The sequence below is a fragment of the Silurus aristotelis genome (genome assembly GCF_946808225.1).
Source record: "Silurus aristotelis genome assembly, chromosome: 21".
NCBI classification, from domain to species: Eukaryota; Metazoa; Chordata; class Actinopteri; order Siluriformes; family Siluridae; genus Silurus; species Silurus aristotelis.
The window spans coordinates 17,328,628-17,348,173 of NC_139594.1; the positions used below are offsets into that span (position 1 = coordinate 17,328,628).

General features: G+C 39.7%; 1 protein-coding gene across 2 annotated transcripts in view; it reads right to left on the reverse strand.

Annotated features, from left to right (window-relative positions):
• Positions 1–19,546, reverse strand: part of rapgef5a (Rap guanine nucleotide exchange factor (GEF) 5a) — a 93,219-nt gene that overhangs the window by 55,425 nt on the left and 18,248 nt on the right. For both annotated transcript variants that reach the window (XM_083523582.1, XM_083523583.1), the window contains exons 3-5: positions 16,915–17,021; positions 15,485–15,606; positions 9,004–9,166 (exon numbers count right to left, since the gene is read on the reverse strand). In XM_083523582.1, coding sequence (XP_083379708.1) covers positions 9,004–9,166; positions 15,485–15,606; positions 16,915–17,021 — 392 coding nt within the window. The remainder of the gene's footprint in view (positions 1–9,003; positions 9,167–15,484; positions 15,607–16,914; positions 17,022–19,546) is intronic.

Sequence of the window (19,546 nt, forward strand, 5' to 3'; positions counted from 1 at the left end):
TGCTATTGTCCCTTTCTCTGTTGTCCCTGTACTTGTCTCTGTAGTGTCGTGGCCCATTGTCCCTGTCCTTGTTTATGTAATGCTGTGTCCCATTGTCCCTGTCTCTGTAGTGCTGTGGCCCATTGTCCCTGTCTCTAAGGCCCATAGTCCATGTCCCTGTAGTGCTGTGGCCCATTGTCCATGTCCCTGTAGTGCTGTGGCTCATTGTCCATGTCCCTACCTCTGTAGTGCTGTTTTTCATTGTCCCTCTCCTTGTCTTTGTAGTGCTGTGGCCCATTAGGTTCTGTCCTTGTTTATGTAGTGCTATGGCCCATTGTCCCTGTTCTTGTCTATGTAGTGTTTGGTCCCATTGTCCCAGTCACTGTTTCTGTAGTGTTGTGTCCCATTGTCCCTGTCCTTGCCTCTGTAGTGCTATGGTCTATTGTTTCTGTCCCTGTAGTGCTGTATTTTATTGTCCTTGTCTCTGTTTCTGTAGTGTTGTGTCCCAGTGTCCTGAGGACAAGCAGACAGACGGACAAAGAAACCGAGCTTTTCCAATCCAACCTATAGATCACAGAAAAATAAAGAGGATGTAACACACATGGGGTTCAATCCCCATTACAATGTATTACCGTATTTTTTGGACTATAAGCCGCTACTTTTTTCCCACGTTTTGAACCCCGCAGCTTAAACAACGAAGTGGCTTATTTACATTAGACCAATGAAATTTCCGAACGGAAACTAAAAAAACGCACCTCACCTGTGTTCTGAGCTGCACGGCATCAGGAGAAAAAAACGTTTGTTTTAAACGCACGACGATGCCAAAAGAAAAACTCCCGAGAGAAATAGTTGTGAAAGGAAAGAGGAAGACAGTGAAAAATGACTTTCTTGGTCAGCTACTGTTTAGATACAAGCCGTTGTAACGCGTTGAGTCTGGGTGAAGGGAGAGCTCACTAACTCCAGTTGCAACAGAAATCATATAAGCACAGACAGGTTTCCAAAACTCGTGCTTTTTTATTTTTCTTGGCAACAGTGTTACGGGTTAGTCAAAGACACTTGGAAATGAGCATCAGAAAATAATAAGGACATATTCCTCGGCCTTGCACACATGCAGTAATACCGGAAAAAATGCGGCGGCAGGCTATTCCCAAAATACCGTTTTGCTCTTAAAGGAGCCACAACATATTTCACCAGTTACACCGTGTAACAGACACTGTCTGTTAAAGCCTGTGTAAAGTTCATTAGTTTCAGTGTAGACACCTGCGGCTTATAGACAGGTGCGGCTTATTTATGTTTAAAATAAAAATCTTTGCCAGATTCAATCCGGAAATTACGGTAAATGTCAAAATGAACAAGAAATACTCAGAAAATCAACGTCATGGATCTAACTGAGCGTCGTATGAGTGAGTCTAAAAAAAAATAAACAAAAACTAAACTCAAACCACAAGGGCCATGGTTACAGTGTATCATGGGACAACAGTGTTTTACAAGAGAGCTGAAGTAGCTATGATTTTTGACCCCACATCCCGGAAACGCTCTGTGAATAAAATAAATAAATGTAAATATAAAAACCAATCACCACCATTTAGTAACTTTGCGGTTAAGCGCGAAGGTCATAAGTTAAAATTCCATCCACTCTTGGGCCCCTAAGCAAGGCCTTTAGCCCCATAGCTGCTCAGCTGTAGAAATGAGATAATCCCACACTGGAAAAGAAACAATGAATCTTTGGTTTTCACGTTAACATTCTGTTCTAAGAAAAAATACAAAAAGAAAGAAGAGCAAGGGGAAACGAGAGGTGGTTAAAGAGACCGAGACAAAAAAACATAGGGAGACAGTAAAACAATGACATAGAAAAAAATAATTTGAGACAGACTGAGAAGAAAAATACTAGAGGCAGCAAGAGACAGTCAGAAAAAATAGAAAAATAAGAGGCATAGAGACAGACAGTGAGAGAGAAGAGAAAAATGAGAGGCAGTGAGAGACAGTGAGAGAAAATAGAAAGATGAGAGGCAGTGAGAGGGAAAAAATATATGAGACAGTCAGAGAAAAGAGAAAGATAAGAGGCAGTGAGACAGAGAGAGAGAGGAGAAAGGTGAGAGGCAGTGAGAAACAGTGAGGGCAAGGGAAAGCAGTGAAAGAGAAAAGAAAGATAACAGCCAGTGAAAGACAGTGAGAGTGAAGAGAAAGATGTAATGCACTGAAAGATATGAGAAATGAGAGGCAGTTAGATACAGTCAAAGAGAAGATAAAGATGAGAGGCAGTGAGAAATTAAAAGAGAAAAAAAAATGGAAGGCAATAAAAAATTGAAAGAAAAGAAAAAAGAGAAGCAGTGAAAGACGGTGAGACTTTAAAGAAAGATGAGAAGACAATGAGGAAGAGAAGAGGAACATGACAGACAAAGATACTGACAATGAGTAAGTAGAGGGAGATGAGACAGTGAGATAGATACTGAGAGTGGTGAGACAGATGAGAGACAGTGAGATTGACAATGAGAGAGACAGGAATTAAAATAAAGGCAGAAGGAAAGACCCCCCCCCCCCCCCTCACTTTTTTTTCTGCAGACTGAAATTTTTTACATTTTCAGTTCAGCTACCAATAGGATGGCTTGTTCTAAAACTAACCACAGGACTGAAGACACACACCCCAATACACACATACACACAAAGATACACAAAGATATACAAACATATTCACATTACAACGAATTTTCTTCTACACACAAATTCCACCTGACAAGTCAATCCATCAAACTCCACATATAACTACAGTCACGTCAAACATCAGCAAGACAGAGGTGTGTGTGTGTGTGTGTGTGAGTGCACTGGGATGGACTGGTAATTGATGCTTTCTAAAAAATAATCACTATAGATAAATAAAATGACCTGCTGATCAGACGTGTGAACTCATTAGTTAGGTGGTTGCAATAATGCAATTATTCAGATTAGATGGGAAATTACATAAATCCCAACATTTTGGTGTATTTAGAGTGAATAATGTGCTGATCTGAGAGCAGGGAAGGACACAGAGCTCCGTCTGAGGATGACACACCACACTGACCCACATCTTTAGTCAAAACACATGGAGTCCAGCACAAGGTCAATCTGGGGAAGGTGCCTCCTTAATGCCATAGTGTTTGTGTGTTCGACCCTCACTGTGTGCATGTGTGTGTGTTCACTCCTGAATGTGTGCCCGTTTGTGTTCACTCCTAGCTGTGTCCATGTGTGTGTGTTCACTCCTGACTGTGCCCATGTGTGTGTTTGTGTGTTTACTCCTGACTGTGCCCATGTGTGTGTTTGTGTGTTTACTCCTGACTGTGCCCATGTGTGCGTGTTCACTCCTTACTCCTGTCTGTGTGTGTGTGTGTGTGTGTGTGTGTGTGTGTGTGTGTGTGTTTGTTCACTCCTCACTGTGTGCCCATGTGTGTGTATGTGAGTAAACTCTTCACTGTGTCTGTGTGTTCACTCCTCACTGTGTGCCCATGTGTGTGTTCACCCCTCACTGTGGGCATGTGTGTTTGTGTATACTTCCCAGTGTGTGTGTGTGTGTGTGTGTGTGTGTGTGTGTGTTGGGTATTCACTCCTCACTCTGTGCCCATGTAAGCGTGTATTCACTCCTCACTGTGTGCCCATGTGTGTGTTCACTCCTCACTGTGTGCCCATGTGTGTATTCACTCCTCACTGTGTGCCCATGTGTGCGTGTATTCACTCCTCGATGTGTGCCCATGTGTATGTTTACTTCTGACTTTTTCTTTGCATCATAATGTAAATTATTACAGAGGTATACACACAGCTGTGCTTTATCTTTCATCTTTTTCTTCTTTCTTCTGTATGATGTAGAGTATATTATTATTATCATCTCAGGCAATTTTTTCAGCTTGCAAAAATGTACACTTTTTCCTAAACAGGCTAAAAAAAAAAAACATACCTTTTGCATGGACTCACGCAAAGGTCATTATTTCTGTTTCTAACATTCAGTTTTGGAATATCCACGAATAAGGATTAGATTTTAATTATTGCCATAACAATGTTATATAATCATCATCATAATAATGTATAAATATAATAAATATATAATGTATATATATATATATATATATATATAAAGCTCAGAGACTGTTTAAAACTAGATTCAATTACAGTTTCTACAGACTGAAGCTACAGTACATCCGGAAACACTTTACAGCGCTTCACTTTTTCCACATTTCGTTGTTAAAGCCTTATTCCAAAATGGATTCAATTCATTATTTTATTCAAAACTCAATTCATAAATAAAAATAAAAAAGAAGACACAAATAAAAATCACATGTACATAAGTATTCGCAGCCTTTGCTTAATACTTTGTTGAAGCTCCTTTGGCACCAATTACAGACTCTTTTTCAGTATGATGCTACAAGCTTGGCACACTTATTTTTAGGCAGTTTTTCTCATTCTTCTTTGCAGAACCTCTCATGCTCCATTAGGTTGGATGGGGAGCATCAGTGCACAGCCATTTTCAGATCTCTCCAGAGATGTTTAATCGGGATTAAGTCTGGGCTCTGGCTAGGCCACTCAAAGGACATTCACAGAGTCGTCCCATAGCCACTCCTTTGTTATCTTGTTAGGGTCATTAGGGTCAGTGTCTTGTTGAAAGATGAACCGTTGCCTCAGTCTGAGATCCCGAGCGCTCTGGAGGGGGGTTTCATCAAAGATGTCTCAGTACATTGCTGCTCCCAGTTCTTGCAGCTAAAAAACATCCCCAAGGCATGATGCTGCCACCACCATTCCCTGTAGATAGTATTGGATGGTATTGTCCAGGTAATGAGTGGTGCCTGGTTTTCACTAGACATGACGCTTAGCATTCAGGCAGAAAAGTTCAATCTTTGTTTTTCATGGTCTGACAGTCGTTCAGGTGCCATTTGACAAACATCAGGCAGGCTGTCATGTGCCATTTACTAAGGAGTGGCTTCCGTCTGGCCACTCTACCATACAGGACTGAAAAGTCCTAGTGTTTCCAGACTTTTTCCCATTTATGAATGATGAAGGCCACCCTACTCATTGGGACCTTCGATGCTGCAAATATTTTTCTGTACCTCCCTCAGATCTGTGCCTCAATACAATCCTGTTTCTGAAGTCTACAGACAATTCCTTGGACTTCATGGCTTGGTCTTGTGCTCTGACATGCACTGTTCTACAGGTGGGACCTCATACTGGCAGGTGTGTGCCTTTCCATATCATGTCCAATCAACAGAATTTACCACAAGTGGATTCCAATCAGGTTGTAGAAACATCTCGAAGATGATCAGTGGAAACAGGATGCACCTGAGCTCAAGTTTGAGTTTCATGGCAAAGGCTGTGAATATTTATGTACATGAGATTCTTTTGTTTTGTTTTTTATTTGTAATAATTAGCAAAGGTTCCAAACTAACTTCCCATATTAATTATGGGTAATTGTTTGTTGAATTTTAAGAAAAATAATGAATTGAATCCATTTTGGAAAACAGCTGTAACATAACAAAACGTGGAGAAAGTGAATCTATGTGAATAATTTCCAGATGCACTGTATATATTATAATACATAATATAATAATGTAATGTTTCTTCAAATAAAAAAAAAAATAAAAAAAGACAGATGTATTATTAAACATCAACAATATGTGTAAAAATGTAAGGTAATTACCAGTTTTACATTAACTTTAGAAATGAATATGATTGAAAAATGATTTGCTTATTTCTTTATGAAATACTGCTCTTCCTGCTGCTTTCAGGTTATCCTGCAACTCTTCTCTTTGAACCTTCCTTATCACTACACTGAGGGCTCACCGTCGAATCTGCCTGGGATTAAATATGTTTTCATAAACATTAAACCTGTGTATTAGTGAACCAGATGTTCTAGCAAATTCTACAACTATGTAGCGTCTATTTGATTGTTTTTTAATAGCGTTCTCCCTAAGAACTTTAGGAAGCTTATTCAACTTCAGCAGGTTTTTTTGCAGCATTTCAAAGAGAAAGAGAAAAAAAAAAAACACATTTACTATATGGACACAAGTTTGTTGACCCCTGAGCATAAAAATGTAATGTGCATTCTAGTCCCCATTTGTTGTTATAATAACCTCCAATATTCTGGAAAGATGTTCCTCTAGATTTTGTGAAGACTTTTGTGTTCATTTATTGACAGGGCTGTTAGAACAGTCAGGTATTGATGTAGAAGAGGAGTTGAGGAGGCCTGGGGTGCAGTCAACGTTCCAATTCATTGTTCAATAGGGTTGGAAGTATAAAGTAGGAGATTTTCTATCTAACCCATGTAAATCATATCAGAATCAGAATTCTTCATTGATCCCATAGGGAATTTGTTTGTTGCAGCTGCTCGCAGTAAAAAATTTAAGTAATAATTAAAGTAAAAATAAAAAATAAGAACATTTAAATAAATATACACATTAAATTATATATGAAGTAAAATGTGTAGCAGCATTAAATGGAATTTGTTGCAGCATTAAAAAAAAAAGATGGCAGAAAAGTCAGACTAAAATAATATTTAGAAAAGTTATTGCACATGTAACTAAATATTATTATTATTTAGATTAATTGCACAAATTCTTGATGGAGCTGCCACATAATTGGTTTTTCCCAATAATTGTGAAAATAGAATCTTTATACATATGCTTGTCCTAGTTTCCTTTTCGGGCATCCCAAACACCTTTATGTAAAATTATACGTGACACACAATCCAGCTCGATTTTTTTGATGCATGCAGTGTTTACTGTGTCTTAGAGTTTAATACGGAGAATCTGTGAACACATTTGGCACATTATACACTCTAAACAGCATCTTCATCACCAAGTACCCATGCAGCAAAACCTTTTCATACAACAGCCTGGGAGACGAGGGGACAAATCACCACAGGACAGTGATTGTGTTCTGTAATATTACAAGTCAATTTGCATATTGCATGCAGCACAGCAATTACATTTTAGTCTTCATTTCAGGCTCATAATAATAACAACAATAATAATACATAATAATAATAATAATAATAATAATAATAATAATAATAATAATAATATCAAACATAAATTAAAAAATACAAATAGCAAACTATAAAAGGGACTTTACAAATAACTTTGTAGGGACATTGTAATGTTAAAATGGGAGTTCTATGTGATATTGCAGTAAAAAGAGGAGGCTCAATATTCAATACTATTCCATTCATTTTTATTTGTAGAGCACATTTTTAAAAATAGACATTGTCTCAAAGCAACGTAAAGAGATATAAAGAGATTATAATCTTGTATAAAAGAATGTATAAATTACTTCCTGATAATCTAAAGTTTATCCTTGATGAGCGAGCCAATGGGGCAAGTGGAGAGAAAAACTTCCTGAGATGGCACGAGGAAGGAACCTTGAGAGGAGCCAGACTTAAAAAAAAAAAAAAACCCATCCTAATAAACCAATGTGCATTTAATTAAATTGTTTTTTTTGGAGAGCACCATGTGCCAATGGGCAGTGTCTCAAAGCAGCTTTACACAGATAAAGTTCGTAATAAATTCAGTTCCTAAGTTTGTTTGTTTCTTATTCGAATTGTTAGTTTGCCCCTAATGAGTGAGCCAGTGGCGGCTGTAGCAAAGCAAAATTCCCTGAGATGGCATGAGGAAGAAACCTTGTGAGGAACCAGACTCAAAAGTGAACCTCACCTCATTCTAGTGGCATCGAATATCCAATTATTATATGACATACAGTAAAGACATGATCACATCCCAGTTCATGTGGTACTGACAAAGCTAATCAGAATAGTACACTACAAAGTATGAGAAAATCAAAAGAAATGTAGTAAAATCAAACCAAATATGAACCTCTATATATATATATATATATATATATATATATATATATATATATATATATATATACACACACACACACACACATATACACACACTGTATTTTTCTGACTATAAGCCGCTACTTTTTCCCACGTTTTGAACCCCGCGGCTTAAACAACGAAGCAGCTTTTTTTCCGGTTTTACAAACTTCAAGCCAAAAAACTGACCGAGATAACATTAATGAAATTTCCGAACGGAAACGAAAAAACGCACCTCACCTGTGTTCTGAGCTGCACGGCTTTGGGAGAAAAAAGTTTTTTTTAAACGCACGACGATGCCAAAAGATAAACTCCCGAGAGAAATAGTTGTGAAAGGAAAGAGGAAGACAGTGAACAATGACTTTCTTGGTAGGCTACTGTTTAGATACAAGCCGTTGTAACGCGTTGAGTCTGGGTGAAGGGAGAGCTCGCTAACTCCAGTTGCAACAGAAATCATATAAGCACAGACAGGTTTCCAAAACTCGTGATTTTTTATTTTTCTTGGGAACAGTGTTACGAGTTAGTCAAAGAAACTTAGAAATCAGCATCAGAAAATAATAAGGACATATTCCTCGACTTGAACACACGCAGTAATGGCGGAAAAATGCAGTGGCAGGCTATTCCCAACATGCCGCTCTGCTCTTAAAGGAAGCGCAACATATGTCTTTCGTTAAAGCCTGTGTAAAGTACATTAGTGTAGACATTTATACACAGGTGCGGCTTATTTACGTTCAAAATAAAAATATTTGTAAAATTCAGTGGGTGCGGCTTATATATGGGTGCGCTTTATATTTCCCGGAAATTACGGTGTGTATATATATATATATATATCAGTACTCATTGTAACTGTCTAGTGAAGTTACTTCTAGAAAGGAACAAAATCAGCCAAACTAATAAAATCATTTTAAGCTAAAAACCGCATAGTGGTTATTTTTTGCAACCCAAAAGAATGATTTTAAGCTGAAAATAAAATGTGTTCAACAACAAGTAGAATAATATGACATTTAATTATATTAAATGTAATTTTTTTTTTACATTAGATTTAACAAAATGTAACATATAAATTCATTTATTTTAGATATTTCCAACATACTAAGATGCACTTTTGAAGTGTACACGGGTAATATTGCATGTGTGTGTGTGTGTGTGTGTGTGTGTGTGTGTGTGTATGTGTGTGTGTGTGTACTTACGGACTGACCACCCTGAACTGGACGTAGGGGACAAGCTGCATGAGCAGTCGCACTCCGTTCTGCCACTCCTCCTCCGAGCGAAACTCGCAGCCCTGTGCATCACACTCCTCGAACGAGAATTGGTAGTACGTGTTGGAGTCTTCAAACACCACTCTCTGGTCCACTACACAGGACAGAGGGAGGAAGACACACCGAATCAATACCGCACACTGAAAAAGCCCACATCTAGATATTTGTTATACTCTTTGCCCCTAAACAGATAGCAAGTGAAAATATCATGAAGCTGATCTTCAGTGAATATTTCTTTTTAAATTTAAGATTAAAGAAAGTATGCTTCTTTTTATATTTCTAATTAAAGTTTTCAAGACAGGGAGCAGAGAACATGGCTGACTGTGGTACTGTACATTTGGTTTGTTGTAAAGTTATGATAGGAAATACTGGATACAGCCGACCTTATTAAAGACAGCGTATTTATTTCATAAACGCTTTAACCATTATCTGTTAAGGTCACATGTAACGTGTGATGTGATGATGCTGAGCCCAGACCTCATCCCTTCCTGCTTTTTATGAACTAACAGCAGATCTATGTTTTGCGCCACGGACCGGTTTAATGTTAGACAATATTTTCACGGACCGGCCATTAAGGTGTGGCGGATAAATACAACAAAATAAAAATATACGACCAGCATAAAAACTCAAATATAATAATAAACGTGTATCCACTGTGTTGTTTTTTGTTTATTTTGCTCGCTTGGGGGTTTTAATTTAGTGGCAATGTATTATGTGTTAGCGGCCGGAGCCCCTTTAAGAAGGTAGCGGATGGAGGTAAGACATGTGACCGAGGGAAGCATCATGACATGCATCAAGAGTGAGTTATAGACAGATGTGGCGGAGAGAATCCGGTAATTTTTCAAAATAAAACATAGTTCAGAATCAGATAATAAATGAAACAGAAATAATGCAAGTTAGGGGGAGTGGTGGCTCCAGCGGTTAAGGCGCTGGGTTGCCGAACGGAAGGTCTGGGGTTTGAGACCCGGTATCGCCAGGCTGCCACTCTTGGGCCCTTGAGCAAAGCCCTTAACCCTCTATGCTCCGGGGGTCCCTTACGAGGGAAATATCAAGGTCCGTGACGTCGGAGTGACATGGGGCCGCCTTCCCGTGGGCTCGCCACCTGCAGGAGGGACCGTAAGGGACGGTGCTGTGAGGATTGGGCAGCAGTCGAAGGCGGGGGCCTGCTTAGACTGCTGCCCCCGCGACCCGAATTACGGATAAGCGGGAGAAAATGAATGAATGAATGAATAATGCAAGTTATGTATTCTTTCTGTGTGGCCCAGTACTAATTGGCCCTGGGGTTGGGGACCACTGCTGTAGCACATCTGGTTGTATGTTTCATTTACATGTAAAAACTGAGAAAATCTTTATCTAAGTGTTAATCAGAATCCCAAACAGCTGACAAGCCCAGATTCTGTTTACAGAATGACAGAACAGGCATTGAAAAAATCAACCCAGTGACTGTGGGAAGTCCTGAGATATATATATACATATACACACTGGGTTGATTGTGTGTAAGAGAGTTTTTCCTCGTCACAGTCACCCCAGGCTGCTCATCAGGGATAAATACACATAATTCACTTTTTTGTTCACAATTTTTTGTGCTATAATTCTTACATGCTGTAAAGCTGCTCGAAACAATGTCAATGTCATTGAGACAAAGCATTGAAGGTCCCAAAGAGCCGGGCCACCAGCCAAACTGAGCGATCGTGGGAGTAGGGCCTTAGAACCCCATGGTCACTTTGAAAGAGCTCCACTACGTCTTTGTGGCAAGAGTAGAACCTTCTAGAAGGACAACTATCTCTGCAGCACTTCAACACCAATCAGGCCTGTATGGCAGATGGAAGCCACTCCTCAGTAAAAAAAATAAAAAAATAATAAAAAAAAAATAATAATAATAATAATAATAATAATAATAATAATAATAATAATAATAAAAAGGCAAATGACAGCCTGCCTGGAGTTTCCCAAAAGGCACCTGAACGACTGTCAGACCATGAAACACAAAGATTGAACTTTTTGACCTGAATGCTAGGCATCATGTTTGGAGGAAACCAGGAACTGCTCATCTCCTGGCCAATACCATCCCTACAGTAAAGCATGGTGGTGGCAGTGTCATGCCTTGGGGATAATTTTTCAGCAGCAGGAACTGGGAGACTAGTCAGGATTAAGGGAAAGACAAATGCAGCAATGTAGAGATCTCTTTGATAAAAACCTGCTCCAGAGCACTCTGGACCTTAGACTGGGGCGACTGGTTATCTTCCAACAGGACAACGACGCAGACAAGATAACAAAGGATTGGCTATGGGACGACTCTGTGAATGTCCCTAAGTGGCCCAGCCAGAGCTCAGACTTGAACCTGATTGAACATTTCTGAAGAGACCTGAAAATGGTTATGTACCGACGCTCCCCATCCAACCTGATGGAGCTTGAGAGGTTCTCCCAAGAGGAATTGGAGAGTCTGCCCAAAAATGGGTGTAACAAACCTAAAGCATCAAACTCAAAAAGACTTTAAGCTGTAATTGGTGCCAAAGGTGCTTTAACAAAGTATTGGGCAAAGGCTATGAATACTTATGTACATGTGATTTTTTTATTTTCTCCATTTTTAATTTTTAATAAATTTTAAAGATTTTAAACACTTTCACATTGTTATTATAGGGTGTTGTTAGTAGAATTTTGATGCAAATAATGAATTGAATTCATTGTGGAATAAATCTGTAACATAACAAAATGTGGAAAAAGTTAAGCGCTGTGAACACTTTCCGGATGCACTGTGTAAGGTAATATATATATATATATATATATATATATATATATATATATATATATATATATATATATATATATATATATATATATATATATATATATATATATATATATATTAACCCAGCCATTAGGGGGGCACAAGCCAGTGTACTCTTAGTGCCGGTCCCAAGCCCGGGTAAATAGGGAGGGTTGCGTTAGGAAGGGCATCCAGCGTAAAACATGTGCCAAATCAAATATGCGGATCACAAATGAGAATTTCATACCGGATCGGTCGAGGCCCGGGTTAACAACGACCGCCACAGGTATCGTTAGCCGACAGGGTACCGGTGGAAATTGGGCTACTGTTGGCCGAAGGAGGAGGAGAAGAGGAGGAAGGCGTCTACAGAGACGGCAGGAAAAGGAGCAGTGTAGGAGAGTAGAGGTTCGGGTTGGTACTTTAAATGTTGGTACTATGACGGGTAAAGGGCGAGAGATAGCTGATATGATGGAGAGGAGAAAGGTAGATGTGTTGTGTGTTCAGGAGACCAAGTGGAAAGGGAGTAAGGCCAGGAACATTGGAGGTGTTTAAACTGTTTTATCATGGTGTGGATGGGAAGAGAAATGGTGTAGGGGTGATTCTGAAGGAAGAGTACAGTAAGAGTGTAGTGGAGGTGAAGAGAGTTTCTGATAGGGTGATGATCGTGAAGGTGGAAGTTGAACGGATGATGATAAATGTCATCAGTGCCTATGCTCCACAAGTTGGCTGTGAGATGGAGGAGAAAGAAAGATTCTGGAGTGAATTAGATGAAGTGGTAGATGGTGTACCTAGGAAATAACGATTGGTGATTGGGGCAGACTTCAATGGGCATGTAGGTAAAGGGAACAGAGGTGATGAGGAGGTGATGGGTAGGATTGTTTTTAAGGAGAGGAATGTGGAAGGGCAGATGGTGGTAGATTTTGTTAAAAGGATGGAAATGGCAGTGGTGAACACGTATTTTAAGAAGAAGGAGGATCATAGGGTGACGTATAAGAGTGGAGGAAGGTGCACACAGGTGGATTATCTTCCGTGTAGGAGATGCAACCTAAAGGAGATTGGAGACTGTAAGGTGTTGGCGGGGGACAGTGTAGCTAGACAGCATCGGATGGTGGTCTGTAGGATGCTTTTGGAGGCGAAGAAGAAGAGGAGGAAAGTAAGGTTTGAAAGAAGAATAAGATGGTGGAAACTGAAGGAGGAAGAGTGTAGTGTGAGGTTCAGGGAAGAGGTCAGACAGGGGCTTGGTGGTGGTGAAGAGGTGCCGGATGATTGGGAAACTACTGCAGGAGTGATGAGGGAGGCAGCTAGAAAAGTACTTGGTGTGACATCTGGAAATAGAAAGCAAGACAAGGAGACGTGGTGGTGGAATGAGGAAGTGCAGGAGAGCATAAGGAGAAAGAGGTTGGCAAAACAGAAGTGGGATCGACAGAGTGATAAGAAAAGTAGGCAGGAGTACAAGGAGATGCGGCAGCAGGTTAAAAGGGATGTGGCGAAAGCCAAGGAAAAGGCATATGAGGAACTGTATAAGAGGTTGGACACTAAGGAAGGAGAAAAGGATTTATACCGATTGGCCAAGCAGAGGGACCGTGCTGGGAAGGATGTGCTGCAAGTTAGAGTAATAAAGGGTGGAGAGGGAAATGTGTTGACTAGTGAGGAGAGTGTGTTGAGAAGATGGAGGGAGTATTTTGAGCAGCTGATGAATGAGGAAAATCAGAGAGAGAGAAGGTTGGAGGATGTGGAGTTGGTGAAGCAGGATGTAGATAGGATTAGTAAGGAGGAAGTGAGAGCAGCGATTAAGAGGATGAAAAATGGAAAGTCGGTTGGACCAGATGACATACCGGTAGAAGCGTGGAGATGTTTAGGAGAGATGGCAGTGGAGTTTTTAACCAGATTGTTTAACAGGATTCTGGAAGGTGAGAAGATGCCTGAGGAATGGAAAAGGAGTGTGCTGGTACCGATCTTTAAGCATAAGGGAGATGTGCAGACCTGCAGTAACTACAGGGGAATTAAGTTGATCAGTCACACCATTAAGTTATGGGAAAGAGTAGTGGAAGCCAGGCTGAGAGAAGAGGTGACCATCTGTGAGAAACAGTATGGTTTCATGCCGAGGAAGAGCACCACAGATGCCTTATTTGCTTTGAGGATGTTGATGGAGAAGTATAGAGAAGGACAGAAGGAGCTGCATTGTGTATTTGTGGATTTAGAGAAAGCATACGACAGGGTGCCGAGAGAGGAGTTGTGGTATTGTATGAGGAAGTCAGGTGTGTCAGAGAAGTATGTGAGGGTGGTGCAGGACATGTATGAGGACAGTGTGACGGCAGTAAAGTGTGCAGTAGGTACGACAGACTGGTTCAGGGTGAAGGTTGGACTGCATCAAGGATCGGCCCTGAGCCCTTTCCTGTTTGCAGTGGTGATGGACAGGTTGACGGACGAGGTCAGACAGGAGTCTCCCTGGACTATGATGTTTGCAGATGATATTGTGATTTGTGGTGAGAGTAGAGAGCAGGTTGAGAAGAGCCTGGAGAGGTGGAGATATGCGTTGGAGAGAAGGGGAATGAAAGTCAGTCGGAGTAAGACAGAGTACATGTGTGTGAATGAGAGGGAGGGCAGTGGAGTGATGCGGTTGCAGGGAGAAGAGGTGGAGAAGGTGGAGGAGTTCAGGTACCTGGGGTCAACAGTGCAAAGTAATGGAGAGTGTGTTAGGGAAGTAAAGAAAAGAGTGCAGGCAGGGTGGAGTGGGTGGAGAAGAGTGACAGGAGTGATTTGTGATAGAAGAGTATCTGCAAGAATGAAAGGGAAAGTTTATAGGACTGTGGTGAGACCTGCGATGTTGTATGGATTAGAGACAGTGGCATTGAGTAAAAGACAGGAGGTGGAGCTGGAGGTAGCAGAGCTGAAGATGTTGAGGTTTTCGTTGGGAGTGACGAGGATGGACAAAATTAGAAATGAGTTTATTAGAGGGACAGCACATGTAGGATGTTTTGGTGACAAGGTGAGGGAGGCGAGATTGAGATGGTTTGGACATGTGCAAAGAAGGGACATGAATTATATTGGTAGAAAAATGCTGAAGATGGAGCCACCAGGTAGGAGGAAAAGAGGAAGGCCAAGGAGGAGGTTCATGGATGTGGTGAGGGAAGACATGCAGGTAGTTGGTGTAAAAGAGGCAGATATAGAGGACAGGGTGGTATGGAGACAGATGATCCGCTGTGTCGACCCCTAATGGGAGCAGCCGAAAGAAGAAGAAGAAGAATATATATATATATATATATATATATATATATATATATATATATTGCCATATCTTAAAGTAAAGTAACATTCAATCAGATGATGTGAACATGTCCCAGCTGGTTGGGTGCCATGAGTCAAGTGCCTGAGAGAAGAACATAAAGGTGTGTAATGAGTGAGCGCAGAGACTGCTGATTTAGCTCTAAAACCCTGTATAGAGTCCAAATCAATAGGTCAGGAGGTTGAAAGGACCAGTAGTGTGAAGCTGTGTAAGAAATTAAAAAATCAGGAAAGTAAATTCCTTCATGCTTTCCGTGTGTTGGTAAAAGTATTGCAGTCCATTAATGTACAGCATCTTTGCAAGCCAGATTAGCATGAAGGCTAGCAGTTTGGCATTTCGCCAATTTAAACGCGAGTTACCTGAGTGAAGAATGCCGAGCTCGAGTAGCACCTGCCAAACCCGTGCTGCCATCATCCTACACTGCACAAACACACATTGCTCCAACAGCCACTGCACCAGCTCTACACCTACATAACTCCTCCTGTGGATCAAAACACACACACACACACATCATTGTCTCACACACAGAAAGACACACTGCTTCATCTGCCACTGCACCAAGTGCCACAGTTGAACACATTTTTCTCAATATTCCTTTGGAAAAAAAACGTATGCGCTATTATCAACTGAATACTGTTTAAGGGAAAATGTTATTTTATCTCAGAATACAGGTGTATGGATTATTTTCTCCTCCTTTAGTTAAACCTTTGGTACATAAACACCTGTCACGTCAACATCCCAGAGCTCCGAGCTCAGACACGGACACAGAAGGGGGGGGGACGCAGGAACCTGTTTTTCACCAGCTGGTAGTTTAAAATAAAAATGTAATTCCATAAGTTGTGTTTACTCAATGCTTGGGGCGATGTGGAATCATACACTTGTACCTATAACGTCAGTTTAGGAACAGTTCACCTGCCTGATATTGAATAGTGATGCTTTGTGTGCTAATTGTGTTACACTGATGGAGCATGTGTATGTAAAATGTATATATAATAACCTGCTCTATTATCCGTGAACAGCCGGATGGAGCAGGATTATACTTTAACGAAACCCTTTTTTTCCTGCGGTTATCATAAAAAATTTATACATTTTGAATCAGTGTTTCAGTGAGTGTTTTACTGTTACAGTGCTTTTTTAATTGTCATGTGTACATTTACATTTCTGCCAGACGCCCTAATCCAGAGGCTTACATTTTTTTAATTCATACAACTGAGCAGCTATGGGGTTAAGGGCCTTGGGGGCACAGGAGTGGCAGCTTGGTGTGGCTGGATTTCCAACTCCTGACCTTTATATCCAAAGTTCATTGCCTTAATCACCTCCCACATGTACATTACGGCACATGGGGGGGGGGGATCTTCATTTTAGTGAGTATTCAGGTAAATTACATAAATATTACATAGATTTATGTTTAAAAATTCCTACGTGTAAGCAATTGAGCAACAAAATTATACCAAAATATATAGGAATTATATATTTAAAATCTGTATTAGTTTGCATGCATGTCAGCTTATGACCAAACAAAATGTTTATATTTATGTTTCTATATAATAGTTTATATAAATTCCCCTAAATCTGTACTCAATTTCCATTTATTCCTGGTAAATTACCATCTTGGAATATTTCCCAAATTCCTCAGATAAAAATCCCATGGAAAGTTTCTGGAAATTTTGGGTTGCAACTTTACACCCCTTTGCAACCCTAGTCTTTAAACATCCTGTAGTCAATAATCACCTGATCTGGTCATTAATCACCTGATCACTTGAGACATCCATTAAACAGGTAATCTCACCTGATGATCCGTGCCAAGTGGATCTTGTCTTTGGCTGGATACGGGCCATGGGACAGAAACGCATTTCTCAGTGCACGGCCTGCACATGGAAAACTCTGCGAGCAGGACTGAGAGAGATAGATAGAGAGAAAGAGAGATTTAGTAAAAATGTGTGGTGATGCATGATGCAAAGCACATATTCATAAATGGGTCAAGGACGAACAGGGGTTTCCAAAGAGCTGAATGATTATAATATTCTTGCAAACGTTCCAAGGACAACAACATTCGCTCCGAATTTTGTTCCCCTTTTTCAAATAAAAAAATAATAAATCCTATATCCAGTAATGAATAATAATTCTTCATATAAGCAGTTACATAAGACAATGAAATGTAAAGTACAAAATAACAAACACAAATCATATTCTATCAAATGCAAGAATAAAAAAAACTCAATTCAATAGATTTTTATTTTATTTGGACAATCCATATAACCTAAACGTTATAATGCCCTATAGAAACCTTTCTAAATGTTGTATAGAGATGATATAGGAGTCTTCAATGACAGTTGAGGAGTTTGGGGAAAGTTTTCAGGATGGATGTTTTTAGCTTCTTAGTAACAAGGACACTTGTTTTGTCTGAATAAGGAGAGAGTGGGCTGAGGGACTGACTGATAGATTATGAACCCGAATCGCAGAAATATTCAATAGTATAGTCACATTCCTATGAACCAAAGAAGACCAAATGAGAAGAGTAATGTCATGTTATAATGCAGGTAAATAAAACATCCTTCTTATGCAAACCCTAATCCTTATGACCCACTGATACCTCTACAGCATTCAAACACACTTTTTCAGCATGTGTGGAAGAGTTAACAAAATATAATATAATGTATACTATATTGATCATCAAATTGTTTAACCATCAGTCCTCATGAGTCATTTTCTCCCCATCTATCTTTGACTAAATGTCTCTATCTTTGTTTTTGTATTTCTCTGCCTCTCTGTTCATCTCCATCTCTTCATTTCTGCCCCTCAGTGTCCTACTGTCCTCCTGTTTCTCACCGTGTTTCCATCTCTCTTTCTCTGTCTCTGTTTCAGGGGGTTTCTCTTTGAATCATATGAAAAAATCTTCTACAGTATTTAAATATAATGTGCCACATGTTATAATAGATGAATAGTATTTTATTGAGTTTAATTATATAAAAGGGATGTGCATCTCCATAACATCTGGATGCATAGCCAACAATACAATACATCAAAAGATACCTATGAAGCAGCTTTTGATTCAATGCAAAATAAATATGATAATTTGCAATTCAATATGGTACAAATAGTTTGCTGAAATTACTTTGGTTCAGACAGACAGCAAATCATCAATTTACTTAAGTGCCTTCTGAATTCTAACGCATGGCTCCTTCACAAACTGATTAGAAAAAAATATGACATTTCCTGCTCTGTGTACAGGAAGATGCAGCTCTATCTCTGCCATGTTAATCTGTATTCTATGCGAATCTCAGGACACGCTTCGGTCTCAGTAGCTTCGCGATGCCTCGTATTCACGTAGCAGCGGTGGTGCTAAGAGAACGCGTTCGAGAAACGGTTTAGCGACGAGAAACCAATCAACGTATAAAATATTGCTCACAAATTATTGGTCACTTTCTAAATAAAACTATGGCGCATCTACTAATAATTATATTGAAATAAATCGTTTTTTACTGATGCAAATATGTTCAAAACGACGCATCGCGATTCAAATGCCAACTTTTTTAATTCAAGGCATCACATCGTTAACTTTTATGCCGATTAGGCTGGTTTTACATAAATTTAAATAAACAGTATTTGCAGAGCTATAGCATTGGGAGTAGAACTCTTTCTTGCTTTTAAAAATCTTTACACAATTGTATCATATTTAACTGTTTTTTTCTTCTGGTTTCCACGATCTTCTCTTTCTTTTCATATTCATTCATCTTCCTGGTCAGACTGTACACAATGCATCAGTATCTGCTATTAAAAGCTAAAATTATTCGCTACAGACCATCCATCAGACTGTAATGGCATTTGAGTGTCCTTTAAACGTTTTCAGATTTTTTTGACAGGTGTAACCTTTACATTGTCATTCTCTAGTTAACAAATTCCATCCCGTCGGATAAACTGCAGTCGGCCCATGAATTATTAAACGACTATTCGGTTTGAAAACGTGCAAAAATAAATGCGGGACAGTTTCACTCCCATGTCTTCAACCCCTTTAAATCTCAGCTTATTTGTCACTTAATTCATCTTAAAGCACATTATTCAGCAAGTGCAATGAATTATTCAGTAAGTAGAGAGAAGCTAATGGGAACGGCGTGTCATTACGAGTGTGAGGAGTGTAAGTCAGGACCCGCTCATGGCTCCTGGGAAATTCCGAGATTTAATTTGATGGATTTTCAGCTTGTTGTCTTCACTAGACATTCATTATTTTCATTTGTCAAGTCACATTAAGTTCGCTGCAGCTTAGACAGATGGATTCACAGTGGAGCGGTGTTGGGGGTGGACAGGGAATTCCCCTACAGGGTCATGTTCATAACAGTGTTTATTGTTAGAACTTTTATTCAGCACTGTCCTTGCAGAAAAGTTTATCAGATCAAGTGTAACACTACTTCAGTTGTCTTTTT